General features: G+C 42.5%; 1 protein-coding gene across 1 annotated transcript in view; it reads left to right on the top strand.

Moving 5' to 3' along the window:
- Positions 1–10476, top strand: part of LOC138297076 (coiled-coil domain-containing protein 17-like) — a 327301-nt gene extending 316825 nt beyond the window's left edge. The window contains exons 12-13 of the mRNA XM_069236583.1: positions 2300–2410; positions 9835–10476. Of these exons, the coding sequence (XP_069092684.1) occupies positions 2300–2410; positions 9835–9981 (258 nt within the window). The 3' untranslated portion in view covers positions 9982–10476. The remainder of the gene's footprint in view (positions 1–2299; positions 2411–9834) is intronic.
- Positions 10477–16462: the final 5986 nt, after the last annotated feature.

Here is a 16462-nt window from a genome sequence, read left to right as displayed (position 1 = left end):
CCCATTAGGTTTGGGTAATGGTGCCCTTCAAGTAATCCTTACTCCCCATATCTCTCCTGCTGCTGACTTCCTTTTTCAGTTCATTCCAATTCAACACTCTCTCTCACTCTCACTCCATGCCATGGTACCTGCTATTTTCGCTTTCATGTTGGTATCTGTTTCCTTTGTCCATCATCCTCCCATCTCCTTGTTGTTGCCACCTCACACACCTCCATCATCCATCTCCCTCCAACATCTCACTACCCCTTACCTAATTCCTTCCTTTCTCTTTACACCAGTTGCTACAGAATTGCACATCCTAGGAAACAGCTAAAGCGCTGGTCTTTAAGGGAGTGTATAGGTAGTTTATAAATTCAAGACTGGGATACTTATTTAGGCACTAGAAAACAAACAAAAATAATTAAATGTATGAAAGTAAAATTGCAAATGTATATGTCCAAGCTAAGCCCTCTCCATGATTTGCTGAGCTCAACATAAAATTGTAGATGTGATTATTTGCAGTGTCTCTTCTACTTTCTACAAAAGGAGACATTCAAAATTACACCTGATGTGTTAAATATTCTTTGGTGTCCTTAAATTGAGGGTGGCAATAGGCCTAGTAATGGCTTACGGGACACAGCCTGCAGCATCAAATATTTTTCAGAGTTTATTAAAAATCAGCTAAATATATGTGAGAGCACTTTGCCCACCCGATTTATCATACTCTGTTTCAAAGCAACAAAACAATATAATCAGATGTATTACTCAATTTTTGGGACCCATATTACTTGGTCAAGAATTGCTATCAAATTGAAACGTTAAGATTGTAGTGATTTGTGGCGTGTTGTATAATTCTCCTTATTCTGTGCTGTCTCCTCAAAGTGGTGTGTCCTGTTAACTTTCCGCAGAGCTGGTCTCAATATCCGGACATAATATTAGTTAGCTATTCAAACTGATAGTAGTAATAGAAAGAACTTTCCCATTTGTGATTATGTGTAAATCTAAAGGAAATCCATAAGTAGTTAAGATTCAGATAATAATGTTATTTTCTTCAAGGAGACAGAATCCAGATAGATACAGAGAACAAATATCTACCGTAAATGTTTCCCTTTTATGTCAGTCTTTTCTGGAGCTATTTCAAGGCTCGCAGACAAAGGAAATTCTTCTATTTTTGGATTGCTTAAGTACTCGCATTACATGCTCCAAATTGTAGCGTAAATGATTTTAGAATAGAACATGTTCTACTTTCATCTCTCCTACTGTTGAATAATTGGGAGGATGTTTTTTTTAAAAGCTTGAATATTTACTTCCCAAAGCCATTCGGAATTGGCTAGTTAAAATGGTAACTCAATGAGAAGCAAATCAGCTAGATTTCAGGAATTGTGTTCATGTTTTGTAACTATCTTGAAGAATATAATTATTTAGATGTCTTGATGTTTCCTCACATCATGTAGTATAGCTCATAAGTAATGGATTATGCAACAAGCCATTGTCAAATTGATTTTCTTATTCTCTGAATTCCCCCAAAATGGATCCTGTTTTAATACAACAATTGCCACGGCTGAAATCCCATGTGGTCAGCTATGCCTGTGATCTTTAATTTTTGACTTGACAAGTTTTTAGTGCAGTGAGTGTCAGGGTTTTCCAACATTGCAAATGCCAATATGGAGTTTTATGAGAATTATCAAATAATATTCAGACAATTGTCTTCATGTAGTTGAAGAAGTCCCATACATGGACGCAATTTAAAGGTCGCCAGGGGTCGCAGCTGCGACCCCCAGCTTGACCCTTGCAACCCCTGCCACTCCCTTTGCCACTACTGGCCTCAGAGGTCGCAAAATCAGTGCCAGGAGCACAGGGCAGCTCGTCCTTGTGGACATTGCTTGGAGCCCCACTTCTTCGCTTTCAAACAGTCTTTTTATTACAGTGATAGTGAATAATATATTATTCACTATTACTGTAATAAAAGATGGAGTACAACTAGCCGGAATATGAGCCTCCTTGGTAGCTGAGGTAAGTAAAAACACTTTTAAAAGTATGTTGTGTGCATACTGGCGGGTGAATGTGTGTCTATGTGAGAGAGTGTGTGTATGACTGAGTGGGTGTGTACGTGTAAGCATGTGTGCGTGAAATTAAAGATGGAATGTCGTGTGGTGTCACTTCCGTTACCCCTGGCATTTTGGTGAATTGACATTCATGGTCCCATAACCCCTTATGTTTCCATTGTTATGTGCATAGATTTTGCATAATTTGTACTTTTTTGATTGTGATTTGTTGGTGCAATTCATAGCTGTTCATTTTGCCTGATTTTACTCCACAGCTGGATAGTACAGAGCTGTATATTCGCATTGTTAACGCAAGAGATGCAGAAGTTCACAGCATTAACTCCATCGAACCCATTAATTCTGTGTTTTACAAATATCCTCCTCTGGTACGTATGATTTTCTCTTCTTTACCACATAGTAAATAGCTGGATGGGAGGGTGGTGTTTGAAGAACATGTCAGCTACCTGCATTTCCAGATACAAGTTAAAAAATGGTTGCTTGATCAGTAATATTTTAACAACGTGATCACATTATTGGCTTCATTCTCAAGAAAATGAGCTCGGAGCCGCGCCAAATTTGCCAGCTCTGGCGCTCTGACATTTAAAAAAAACAGGAATGCGCCATATTTACAACAATACAGCACACCCCCTGTGTGTTCCCGTGGTGCAAGGGTGCCTGCATTGCAGGTAATGATTGTTTATGTGAAGGTGTCCCTTCCTGCACATAAACAATCAATAATGGCGACTTGTTCCTTCTTTGTGTGCAGCAGAAGTAGCAGATGGTCCTTATTTAATGATTGTTTATGTGCAGGAAGAGACCCTTTCCTCTTCCTGCACATAAGCAAACATTAATGGCATTTTGCTCTTTCTATGGGGGCTGCGGAATGCAGCCCCCATAGAAAAAGCAAGCTAGGAGAAATAAAAGTATTTATCCTCGTTGCGCCACTCTAACGCCATCCCTAGGGCGGCATTAGTTTTTGGCACTGCCCCAAGTTGATGATTTCTCGTAAATCTGGGGCAGTGTCAAAAGCAATGGGTGTTGCATGGAATCGCCAATCCTCACTGAAAGAAACGCTCTGGTGGTGCTAGGGACTAGTAAATGTGCCCTTATGTGTCCAAGCTCTTTTGCTTTTTGACAGTGCCGAAAGATCTCTTCTTGGTGTCAATGTGGCACTATATAAGTAAGATTATAGACAGATACAATTCTGCTTAAAGGAAAGCACATTTGAAGAATTCACATATTTATTTAAAGTGGGAGTTGCAAATTACTGACAACCGCGTCAGTACAAGGATGGTGTTAAAGTACAGGGTGTAATTGTGAAACTACACTAACTTCATTAAGGCAGAGTTCAATCAGTTTTTGCATGTCACTCAAAGGGTCAGAAAGGGTGTCCCATTAGTACCCCCGCACAGCTCCAGGCACTTAGGCCTGTAGTTACAATTCTTTAAAGCAAGGCAACGTTGCACGAAAGTTGCTGAGTTGTATTGCATCAAAAGGAAAGAGACAAAGGCCCATATTTATACTTTTTTTGCCCCGCATTTGCGTCATTTTTTGACGCAAAAGCAGCGCAAACGTACAAAATACAATTAGATTTTGTAAGTTTGCGCCGCTTTAACGTAAAAAAATGATGCAAATGCGGCGCAAAAAAAGTATAACTATGCCCCAAAATGTGCCATATCTGCTAGGATATGGTGCATTTATTCGTTCCCTTACCACTATTGCATTTTTGGAGGCCAAGGGACAAAGCACATACCCATGCACTACGTATAGTGCAAGGATGTGTGCCTTCTCTGAAGCATAGGGTTTGTACATGAAGGGGTTCCATCCACATCAAAAACTATGTGTGCTTTAGGAATTTTTCCACTTTGTATAAGTGATGTTTAATACAGCACATATGCAAAGTTGGAAAAATGAGGAAAAAAGAAAACATTTCTCCTTATGTCTGCATCAAGGAGGCATATTATTTTGGTGCAAATCCCTGACTACCAATGTTTGTAAATAGAGATTTGCAACAAAACCCATGGGTGGGTGCATGAGAATGCACGCACATGCACTACCCTTTGAAGCCTGCTTGACGCAAAGTAACAAAAAGCATCACATAGCAAAACTTTTTGTTATTTTGGGATACTATCCGATGCAAATCTTAATTTTTGTTGGATAGCGAATCCCACCCTAGCACTTTGCACCAGATTTGCACCATAAAGTGATGCAAACCTGGCACAAAGTATGAATAATTCTGGACCTTAGAGTGAGAAGCATTAAAAACATGCAAACTACATATTTCATGGAGCAGCGCTTCACAGTTTGTATTATTTAGAACACTGATAAACAGTGCTCCATTTTTAGAGCTTGGAACTAAAATCCCAGCCTACAACTCCACTGCAGAACACTGTACAGCAGTATTCCAAACCCAACAGCAGACATTGTAACACATTGAAAGCATAATTGACAATATTGGACCAGTAATACAACTAATCAACATGATCCTTGCAATGATAGATAAATGCCAGCATCAGGAGGATCAGAATGAACTGATGCAATGTCCACACAATGAACCCTTGATAAACCCATGTTTTTGGTAATGCAGAAGTGAATGCAGAGACGGTTGCCTATTGTCCTTTGAAGTCCTCCATATTGCAGTTCTGTGCTGGATTAGTACTTCTAAGGGGGCCCACAAAATTGACACCTCAAGATTTACCTCAACTGAACACCCACAATTTTGATGAATCAGAGGTGACGATAAACCTCAGTTTCATGAAGCAATGTGTCCTCAAAGTGAGGTGCTTTTCTCAGCCCATCAAAAGTAACAAAAATACAATCAATAAAATAAAAGGGCCGCCTCAGTAACTGTGTTCTAGATTAGCAGAATCGTTAAAGAGTTTGATTACCAAATTCAAGTAGTAAGGTGATACAGAGTCGAAGGCATGGATGTTCACAGTAGATTGGGCAATACAGAGGAATGCAAAATCAAAAATCAGTCCCAAATAGGCAGCAAAATCAGAAGTAAAACAGACAGCATTCCTAATAGAAAAGAAAAGTTTGTGGTTCACCCTCAAAAATCAGGGGCTTTTACACATTATTTCCACATATGAAATTAACAGAACTGCTGAACCATTGTAATGTGAGCAAATGTATCATTCCATTAGCAAATAAGAGCAACGTCTCATAAAATATCATATTGCCTTAGCACCTAAGCAACATATCACTACATGAATAATTAATTATTCTACCTCCTCTATGCTGTCATCCAGATATGCTAAAAGAACAAGATACATTCACAACAGTATGTTTTATGAGTTAGTAGTATACTATAAAGGAACATAGGGCCCTCAAGAGGACCACTCTGATAAAGGAATACAGGATCTTATTCCTCTGTCAGCGTGTTCCCCACGGACGGCTCCCCTTGGTTGGCAAGTTAGTTCATACTTGTGGAATTCCCACAGCATACTACCCCTATTGTCAGATGTACCCCAGGCTTTGGTCTGTGCTCGTTGTGTTTGCAGGAATTTGTATTTTTCTCCATCTGGCGTAATGGCCTTGCAGCAATTAATTCTGGATGACACCATTTTGGCGCTTTGAGGGCTCTCTCCTACCTAGATTAATTGAGGCCCTCCTCTCAGGCATATTCCTTTTGTCCTGATGATAATCCCAGCATTGGACTAAGGGATTGAAACGTAGTCAACTAGAGTACCTTGACTCAGTTTCTGTCTGTTTTCTTCAAGTGATAATGAGCATGAGTACTAATGTAGTGTGACCTCAATCTTTATGTTGCTTTGTGTCACATTTTCAATGCAGAGTAACGTCTTTTATATACAATGTGTGTTGTTTCCCTGTATGTGTGTGCTTCACCACTCCACTGTTGAGAATGTAAATACAAATTTATATTTTTACATCTTTAAATTGTACATAGACTCCATTTGGTTTCTATTGCCATTTGTTGTCTATTGTTTCTCCTGAGGGGCCTATGTTCCTTTAAAGTATATTTTGATCCCTGGTCCCTGAGTACCAGTGGGCTCCCTTGTTCTTTGTAGCAACATATGAGTAAATAGGGCACAGTGATTTAGCAGAAAGATCTTGAAGAAATAGTTGCGTTTACTGACTGCACCTAGGAAAGTTAATTGAAAACAGCATGAACAATGATAATGGAAATAAACAGATAATATTCTACTTGACTATATTCTGGCGAAACAAGCAGCGAGTTGTACAAGGGGAAGACAAGGGTGACATCCATTTTGAAAATCATGACTGTTAGGGCCAAATTGAGGCCTCGTTACAAGGGTCAGAAAAACGCACTTTTACACTACATAGGAAAATCGTTCGAAAAATATTGGTTCTATATCAGTGCGTACATGTGTAATCAAGTGTGAAAATACATCCTTCACATTGTTAATGATGCACAAAAATCTTTAACACTAGCATGGTGCAAATACCTGCTTGTTTTACAGTGTGAATAATGTGCAAACATAGCACTGTGCTCTAACTTGGTCATATAGTATATCTCTTCCACTGTTGCCAAATACTTGTTAGAAATCTAGCTGCTTGTGACTGCTAGTTATTGCTTTTATGAGCTTAAAGCTCTAAAACAAGGCCTGCACAATCTTTCTGTTTGACATCAAGGTACTTTTCTGGTCAAAGCGTTGTCCCAAAATGACTTGACTGAGGCAATTACCATTATCCGTATTCTTCAAAACTCCAATGCCCTCCTTCTGCAAGTGAATAATGCTGCGAGGACGCAAGTCAAACTCAACCAACACACCCTTATCTCACCTGCCTTTACTTCCGGACTCTTTCCTGTGGCAAAATGAAAAGGTTCAAAACCCTATTTATGGTTCACTTTGTCAAGCCTACTATGGCTCATTTGTATAAAAGCCACATAGCCACTAGCTTCTTTATTCAATCCTATCTACAATGGATGTTTCCTCTACTTAAAGGGGTCATATATGTTATGCTATGCTATGCAGTTATTTTGTTATGTTATGTCAGAAATTTATATATGAGCAGTACATTTTTCTCTTTGCCAGAAGCAATGCTTGGGGATTCACATTCTATTTAGCTGTTCCCGAGATCAAATTCTCCAGAAGAAAGAAAAGGCTTTGAACCCTGTCTTTTTACATAGTATTAGGTGTGACATTTTCAATTGATCCCAGTCCAAACAGTACCAACAGGCGTTTAAATGCATGCTGCTCTTATATAAAGAAAAACATCATATCTTGAGCAATTGGAAGAGCACTGCAAAGTGACACTATGAACATAAAAAGGCAATTAAGTCTTGGTTTTTCCAATTATATACAGCATGCAAAGGTCCACGGTGTGCTGAGTTATATAGTTCCCTGGCCACGTTTTGTGCTATGCTATTGATTTCAGAATAACATTCAACAGGGGGGATAATGGTTCTTTCCTCCAATGTCTAATATGCTACTTTTATATCAACGTTTTATTGGCATATTCTGTTGGTTGTTTTGATTTTTCTTTTTTATTGCATGCTCTGTCCGTAACCTTACTTTACTGTGATATACGCAATCAAAACATTATTACTAAAAAAATAAAAGGCAGGTGAGGCTGTTGTAGTCTTGGGCTAGTTCCATTTTGATTTTGAAGAACCACGATTCCTTCCAGGGAATGGTTGGCCTTTTAATTCTGTCGAGGTTTCGAGAAGCTTTTATTTTTACTCCCCCACAGTGCCACGAATGTAGGAGCAGGTGAGGATTGGACAGATTGGCTCTCTTGAAATGTGTTCAATTGATATTCAGGGCCATATTTATACTTTTTGACGCAAAACTGCGCTAGCGCAGTTTTGCGCCCAAAAAAATTAGCACCGGCTAACGCCATTCTGAAGCACCATGCGGGCGCCGTATTTATTCAATTACGTTAGCCGGCGTTAGCCGCCGGCGCTGTCTGTTGTGCGTTAAAAAAAACGACGTACACCAGGCAGCGCCGGCGTAGGGGGAAAATGGCGTATGGGCGTCCACAAATGGTGCAAGTCAGGCTGAGGCAAAAAAATCGCCTCAACCCGATTTGCGCCATTTTTTTACGACGCCCATCCCCCATTGAAATGACTCCTGTCTTAGCAAAGACAGGAGTCATGCCCCCTTGCCCAATGGCCATGCCCAGGGGACTTATGTCCCCTGGGCATGGCCATTGGGCATAGTGGCATGTAGGGGGGCACAAATCAGGCCCCCCTATGCCACAAAAAAAAAAAAAAAAAATACTTACCTGGACTTACCTTAATGTCCCTGGGGTGGGTCCCTCCATCCTTGGGTGTCCTCCTGGGGTGGGCAAGGGTGGCAGGGGGTGTCCCTGGGGGCAGGGGAGGGCACCTCTGGGCTCATTCTGAGCCCACAGGTCCCTTAACGCCTGCCCTCACCCAGGCGCTAAAATCCGGCGCTAATGCGGGTTTTTTAGACCCGCCCACTCCCGGGCGTCATTTTTGCCCAGGAGTATAAATACGACGCATATGCATCGGAGTCATTTTTTAAGACGGGAACGCCTACCTTGCATATCATTAACGCAAGGAAGGTGTTCATGCAAAAAAATGACGCTAACTCCATGAACTTTGGCGCTAGACGCGTCTAACGCCAAAGTATAAATATGGAGTTAGTTTTGCGTCGAATTTGCGTCGAAAAAAACGACGCAAATTCGGCGCAAATGGAGTATAAATATGGCCCTCAATATTTTGGGGTCTCTATGACCTTTACTTGGACCTAGGGATTCCGTTGGTTTGTTTACTAGAGTTTTTGCCATATTTAAGAGCCTGTCTTCAATTTCCTTTAACATAGTTGAGGGCGTTTGTTTTTATTGTGTTTGAAGTTCTTTTTTATGGGTCCACTATACTTACTAACTGGAGTGGTGATAGATTATTTAGTTCAGTTTGTCTCTTCGTTTTCTATTGGAGCCCACTTGATAAGCTGCTGAAACTGTGAAGAACTTGATTTGTTTAATTATTGTCAACTGATCCTTAGGAGAAATGAGAAGGGAATTTTAGAGGTGTCGCTTGAGTTACTTCCGGATATTGAGGTGTGCTTGCTTGATATTGTATGGGATTTATCTCTGACAGAGCCACACAACTCTTGAACATTTGACATGTTTTCCCAAAACAGGAACAAAAGAACTAAATACAGACATGTCGGTTTGCCACTCACTCTTTCCTCAAGATAAAGGAAAGGTAAATATGTAACAGCTGGTTTAGTTTACCCCTTAACGAGTAAACTTAGTTTTTTTTAAAGTTATGAATATAACTCATAAACATTGCACTAGTCAAACCTGAATTAATGTCCTGTTTATCAAGACCTACAGCAGGAGCCCTGCCTCTGCCCCTCCCATGAAGGAACTTCTCCAGAGCACAAGATGGTTCATCTGAGACAGCTTCTCACCCATGAATCCCCCAACCAGTGAGGGGGATATTGTAAGGTCGCTTTAACTCTTTCGGTAACCTCAGACGAAATAGAAGGGTGTATGCTTCGTTGAGCAGTTGAAGTGTTACCTGTTCATTAATAGCAACCAAAATGATTTGAACTGGTTAGAAGACTCTGCCCCACGTTTAAGCCACCCATGCAACTTCACTTCAAAGTGAGGCTTGGCAAACCATCAAGTTGGACGTTTCTGACCTCTGTCTTTCAAAGATAATTGTCATTTTGTCATATCCTTCCTTCCTTGTGCACTTGGAGATCGTGTCTATTGCTACTTCTGTTGTGTGATGTTTTGTTTCTTTCTGTTTTCTATTGTACTGTTGATCTATTACAAGTCTTGGCGTATTTATGTTGACTTTGTTTATTCAATGCTTTCACACGTAATTGTTTTTATCTCTTTGTAGACTGCAGTACGCACCCACTTCCCATTGGATTCACTGCGCCCACCATCTTTCTATGCCCGTTACCGTTACGGAACACCACAGCTGATACAGCCAACCTTCGGGGAAAATGTGGATCCACCTCCCCCAGCAGAAATGATCTCTTATTGAAAGGATTGCAGTGCGTACAAGAACTTTCTTAAATAAGTTTTCATCCTTTCAGGATGAAAAATTCAAGGAAAAATGAGAAATGAAACTAACTACTCTATAAAAACCAGCCCTTGGTTCTTAAAGTACTTTGGAGGTTCATACTATCTTTCCGGACACTTTCTGGAAACTTCAATTGTTTCTTCCTTTAATACAGAAAACCTTGTTTCCAAACCCCAGAGCAGTCTTGGACTTGTGCCAATCGATAAACTCTGGAGTGACAGCCCAAGGGCACTTTTTCATGAAACCGGACGATAAGAAGGATCTGTTTGAACTTACTGTTGGTAACTTACGTTTTAGGGCTCAGATAAACACCTAAAAGACCTTAGCACTGAGCAAAGTCTATACAAAAAAAGATCTAAAGACGAGGATTTGCACAACATCCATTTTTGATTTATTTTTATGAAAGACAGAAATCAAATATGACTTGGGAAATCACAACAATGAATATTTTCAAGCCATTGTGGTAGCGTTTGCATTTGTACTTTTGTTTGTTGTGTTGTTTCATTTATAGTGTTCATATAGTAATGAAATATTTGCAGCATGGGCAGCTGTAGACTAAACGCCGAATACACTCTTGACAGCCTGCGTTGGGCGTAGACATTGAAAGTTGTTTTTCTTCGAAGAAGAGATTTCAAATTTGAAGTAACTTGTGATACCTCCCCTGAAACCCACAATGCGCAAAGTCACAGCCTCGAGCTTAGACTGTTTTTCCCCTTTGGTTTGGAGATATATTTGAGTACTCTGGAACATTTGTGCTATAAAAGTCAGGAAACATAAGAATCTCCACATCAATATACTGGAAAAATAGCTTCCTCGGTCAACATTTTTATGCTGCAACCAGCTGCATCATCAGACCTCATAAGACGACTGAGGAGCCAAATCGGATCAAGAAGTCTGGGACAGATCCAATTAGAATGACGTATGTGAGCCCAGTGCACGAAGAACACAGCATTTAAATTTTGTTCCAACTCCAGTAGCAAATACCCGTATTCGGACCAACATCGGGTCTGTGGTCTCCGTCTCCCATTGTGCCACAGGTCCACCAGTTCAGGTTGTAAAGCAAGGTCTGTTGTTCTGAAAAATTATCCAGTACCAAAAGCAGGTATATTATTCAATGTGGAGACAAGGCTATCCTGAGCAATTCACTGGCAGTGCATCAAGGAAGTCGAATGTATTTATTAGACGCTGAAAGAGGTAAGGCCTCCGTTAGGCCATGGGTGCACGGGTATTGAATATGATTCTCTAATGACTTTGACTTCTCAAAGGTTGTCGATGACAACAATACTCAGGACAAACACAACACCTAGGGTTTTGAATACAGAGGATGCTTTATCTGGTGCTTGAGCTCGATTGGAGCCTCAGCTCCAGGGTAAGTAATATCACTGAGAGAGCTAAGCCTTAAAGCCTGAACTGCTGAAAAAGAGGCATTGACAGTCAGTGCCACACCACTGTTCCTGAGGCATCTCGACCCCAAATTACATCTTCTGAGCTCCATCCTCACGAACGAGATACTCAGATTCAGCATTGTGAGTCTGCTTAGCCTGTCTCAGAACCAAGCTCAACTCTGAAGACACCCTCAAACTCGAAATCCAGTTAAACTCCAACTGACCACAATCCAGGGGAATTAACCAGATGCACAACAAAGTAGAATTTATACCCATCCTGACTCCTGCCACATCCTTGCATGACCTCCATCATTAGATCAGACCAATCCCAGAAATCACCATCTTTCCTTAAAAAAGACAATTATGGAGGAACCTGGGGCTTTTCTAATTACAAAGAAGAAGCATAGGGAGCATGAACCACCACTAGTAGTGTCACTAGCACCTTCCACAGTTGTTTCTAACCATATAGATTCAAACCAGGAACCGACTGAAAAACATCCAAGGCCACACGACAACCCTCATGCCTATATCCCTGTGCTTATAATGGAACCCTCCAAATGACCCATCTATGGAGTCATATTTTGTGAAATCCTCCCCACCTAGGTGGACGGCAGACCATTAGAAAGTTAAACACCTTGTGGAAGAAGAGGGTATCTTCACTGAGATCCGCTCAGAAAAGGGAATGTTCTCTTAAATAGCTCCCCATTCTTAAAAGCTTGTTGAAGTGATCAGCTGAAAACTTCAAATACTTAGTGGAAACAAGTGTTGTCACAGCCCAAATGGAGAAAAATAGAGGGCAGTCCCCCAAGAGCCTATCTACATTTGTTGACATGGACCACCCGACTCCCTTATTATACACGAGTATGCAAGAGGGCATTCCCTGAGGCCACAGATGATACACCTTCACCAGATAAGCAGAACAAGAAAATCAGTGCCTTTGGTAAGTGGTGGCAGTTCCATATAATGGCACATTGCCATCTCTGTCAGCTTTCTCTCTAGGTATGAAAGATATTGATGGGAGGAAATTGAGGAGCTAATCAAGCAGTGTGAGAAAGTAGCCTCTTTCTAGCATGGTTACCCCCATTTTTGGCCTGTTTGTCAGTGTGTTTTTACTGTCTCGCTGGGATCCTGCTAGCCAGGACCCCAGTGCTCATAGTTTGTGGCCTACATGTCAGTATGTTTTACTGTTTTGTCAGTATGCTTGACTGTGTCACTGGAGTCCTGCTGACCAGAACTCCAGTGCTTTTGCTCTCTCTGGTTCCAAATTTGTACTTACATTCTGGTAACCCACTATTCCACTCCAAATAGGCATACTGGACCCCCCTTATAAGTCCCTAGTATATGGTACCTAGGTACCCAGGGCATTGGGGTTCCAGGAGATCCTTATGGGCTGCAGCATTTCTTTTGCCATCCATTAGGAGCTCATACAAACACTTCTTCAGGACTGCCATTGCAGCCTGAGTGAAATAGTGAAAACACTATTTCACAGCCATTTTCACTGCACCAGGTAACTTATAAGTCTCCTATATGTCTAACCTTCAGTTCCTGAAGGCTTGGTGCAAAGTTACTGTGTGTGATGGCACCCCTGCACTAGCAGAGGGGCGCCCACGTTGTCCAGCACCAATTTCCCAGACTTCGTGAGTGCGGGGACGCCATTATAAGTGTGCACTACATATAGGGCAATACATATATGTAGCTTCACAATGGTAACTCCAAATATGGCCATGTGAGGTGTCTAGGATTTAGAAAGTGTACCCCAATCAGATTCTGTATTAGGGGGGCAATTCCATGCACCCTGGGGGCACCACCATGGACCCATAGTACTGCCATACCAGTCTTCTGAGGTTTTCACTGCAGTCCCAGTTGCTGCCACCTCACAGACAGGCTTCTGCCCTCCTGGAACATGAGCAGGTCAATCCCAGAAAGGCAGAACAATGCATTTCCTTTAGGAGAGGGATGTTACATTCTCTCCCTTTGGAAATAGGTGTTACAGGCAGGGAGGGGTTGCCTCCCTGAGCCTCTGGAAGTGCTTTGAAGGGCACAGACAGTGCCCTCCTTTCATAATCCAGTCTACACCGGTTTAGGGACCCCAGGCCCTGCTCTGGCATGAAACTGGACAAAGGAAATGGGAGTGGCCACTCCCCTGTCCATTACCACCCCGGGGTGGTGTCCAGAGCTCCTCCAGAGTGTCACTGGGTTCTGCCATCTTGTTTTCAGAATGATTAGTGAACTCTGGGAGCATCTGAGTGGTCAGTGCCAGCAGGTGACATCAGAGACCCCTCCTGATCCTACTTGGTTTGGTGACCAATCCCCCTCTGAGGGCTATTTAGGGTCTCTCCTGTGGGTGTTTCCTCAGATACAGATCGCAAGACTCCACCAGGACTCCTCTGCATCCTCTGCTTCAGCTTCTAACTGTCGGATCAACCGCCGACTGCTCCAGGAAAACTGTAACTGCAGCAAAGTATCCAAGAAGGCTACTGCAACTCAGCAAATTCAATTCCTGCCAAGAACTGCAACAGTTTCTAGGTTGTGCACGCTCTGAGGACTCTGAGGTCCTTCATTTCTCACCAGCAGGACCGAACAAATCTCCAGGGGAGTGACAGAGTCACTTCCCTGCTTCAGCAGGCAGCTCTCTGCAACAACAACTGGTACTCTGGGACTCCTCTCCTGTTGACGAGCGTGATCCCTGGAACGCAGGTGGTGGACCGAAGTGACCCTGACTGTCCAAAGGTCCAGCTGTCCAAATTTGGTGGAGGTAAGGACTTGCCTCCCCGTGCTGAGCAGTACCCCAGTGTTCTGCAGCTCCTTGGGCTTTTGTGTACTTCTTCCAGAAATCCTTCATGCACAGCAAAGCCCAGTTCCCCAGCACTCTATCCTTTGACGCTCAGCTCCCTGAGTTTGTCTCCGGCAGCGTGGGATCCCTTTGTGTAATGCTACGACAATCACATTTTGCATCTCCTTAGTCCCCGTGTTCTGGGACTCCTGCGGGTGCTGCCTGGTCCTCTGCGGGGTTTCTAAAGTGCTGGGAGCCCGCTCTGTCTCCCCAGTCTGAGTTGGAGCACCCCAGTCCCTCCTGGGCCCAGGTAGCGCCTTTTCCCGTTTATTGTGACATTTGCGTGAGCCAATGCTTGTTACCGGGATCCAACGACGAAAACCAGCCTGCATCCAATGACTCATCGTGGGACATCTCTTACACCAAGCAGGAAACCGCAGCTGTCTTCTTTAGTGCATTTCTGACTTCTTTATTCAACCAGAGAATCCACTTTTGCACCTTCCTCCGGGTTAGCTGGGGCTCCTGTTCTTCCTGGACTCTTCATTGACTTCTGGACTTGGTCTCCTCTCTCCACAGGTCTTCAGGTCCAGGAATCTATAGTTGGTTTCTTGCAGTCTTGCTTGGCTTTTGCGTAATCCTTTACCACGACTTCTAGTGTGTTCTGAGAGACCTTGCTGTACTTTGCTCTTGTTTTCCTGTGCTCTGGAGCTGGGTAATTTACTTACCTTTGGTGTTTTCTTATACCCCCAACACCTCCCAGCACACTACACTTGCCTAGGGGGGAGACCGACATTCGGGTTCCACTATTTTAGTATATGGTTTGTGTTGCCCCTAGGCCCATTGCAACCAATTGTGTTTTTCACTGTTTCCACTATTCTATGACTGTTTACTTACCTGATTTTGGTTACCAGTGTATATATTGTGTATAATACTTACCTCCAGAGGGAGTATAGCCTCCCAGATATTTTTGGCCATGTGTCACTAAAATAAAGTACCTTTATTTTTGGTAACACTGAGTATTGTCTTTTCTTGTGTATAAGTACTATGTGGCTATAGCGGTATTGCAAGAGCTTTGCATGTGTGCATGTCTCCTAGTTCAGCCTTGGCTGCTCTGCTACAGCTACCTCTAGACAGCCTAAGCTGCTAGACACGGCCTACATTTCACTAAGGTGGATCACTGGACCTGGTTTAAGGTGTAAGTGCCTCTGGTACCCACTACAAACCAGGCCAGCTTCTCACAAGCAGTTACGAAAGAGACAGAAAAATTGTTCCAGAAGGAACAGGGATTTGAAACATCAACATCAGGTGTGCCCTTGATGTTGTTGACACATCCTCAAGTGATGTAAACACCATTGCCCTTTTTGGCAGACATCCTTGGCTAAGACTGTCTGGCCTCTGCCTGAAGGTCCTAAATCACTTCATCTCCCTGCCCTTTGACAGATAAAATCTCTTCTACCAACAGGTGAATTTCATGCTGGTTAACATTGAAAAGGCACAGGAATGGTGAAGATCATGGACACTATATAAAACCAGCCTCAGAAAGGGCACCGTCAGAAAACACCCACTGCCTGCAAATGCATGTGGCGGCAAAAACAGCAGCCACATGCATAGTAGTTCTTTCTTGACACAGACCACCAAAACATACTCCAGAGGTGGATTGCATGGAACTAGCCAGAGAAAGGCCACAATTGCCCAGAATAAGGGCTCTTTGGTGTTCAACAAATGACCTTTCATAACACATTCCCCACTGTAATTCACCATCTGTCAAGCTATTCCTTCCCCAGCAGGAGGATATGACGGTGAACCAGTGGGAGGTTTTAATCATTTCCCATGTGTACTGTCTAGTTTTCCACAACACATCACCAAATATGTCACCATGCTGGCACAGCATCAATTAAGACCACAAATGGCTTCTGCAAGAGAAAGTGGAAACGTTGCTCCAAAGGGGAGCTATCGAACCAGCCCCTCAACAGCACTGATGAAACAGAGTCTGTAATTTTTCATCCCCAAGAAAGATGGCATGTTCCAGCTGATGCTCAACCTTCTACTGCACAATTGATATATCATGTCAGAGCACTCCAACAGCATCTCAAAATTACTACACTCAAAAATGCCATTCCACTGTTCTGCATGGAGGAGTTCATGCCGGTCATCAATTTTAAGGGCGCCTATTTCGACTTTCCCTTTCTCCCGGCTCACCAACATTACTCAGGGTTTGTGGTAAGAGAAGTTCATTATCAGTTGAAAGTTCTACCATTTGAAGTTACAACTGCTCCCACTGTTG

The sequence above is a fragment of the Pleurodeles waltl genome, chromosome 1_2 (assembly GCF_031143425.1).
Source record: "Pleurodeles waltl isolate 20211129_DDA chromosome 1_2, aPleWal1.hap1.20221129, whole genome shotgun sequence".
Lineage (NCBI taxonomy): Eukaryota > Metazoa > Chordata > Amphibia > Caudata > Salamandridae > Pleurodeles > Pleurodeles waltl.
The sequence above is the reverse complement of the archived record's forward strand: the minus strand, read 5'-3'. Positions and strand labels throughout refer to the sequence as shown.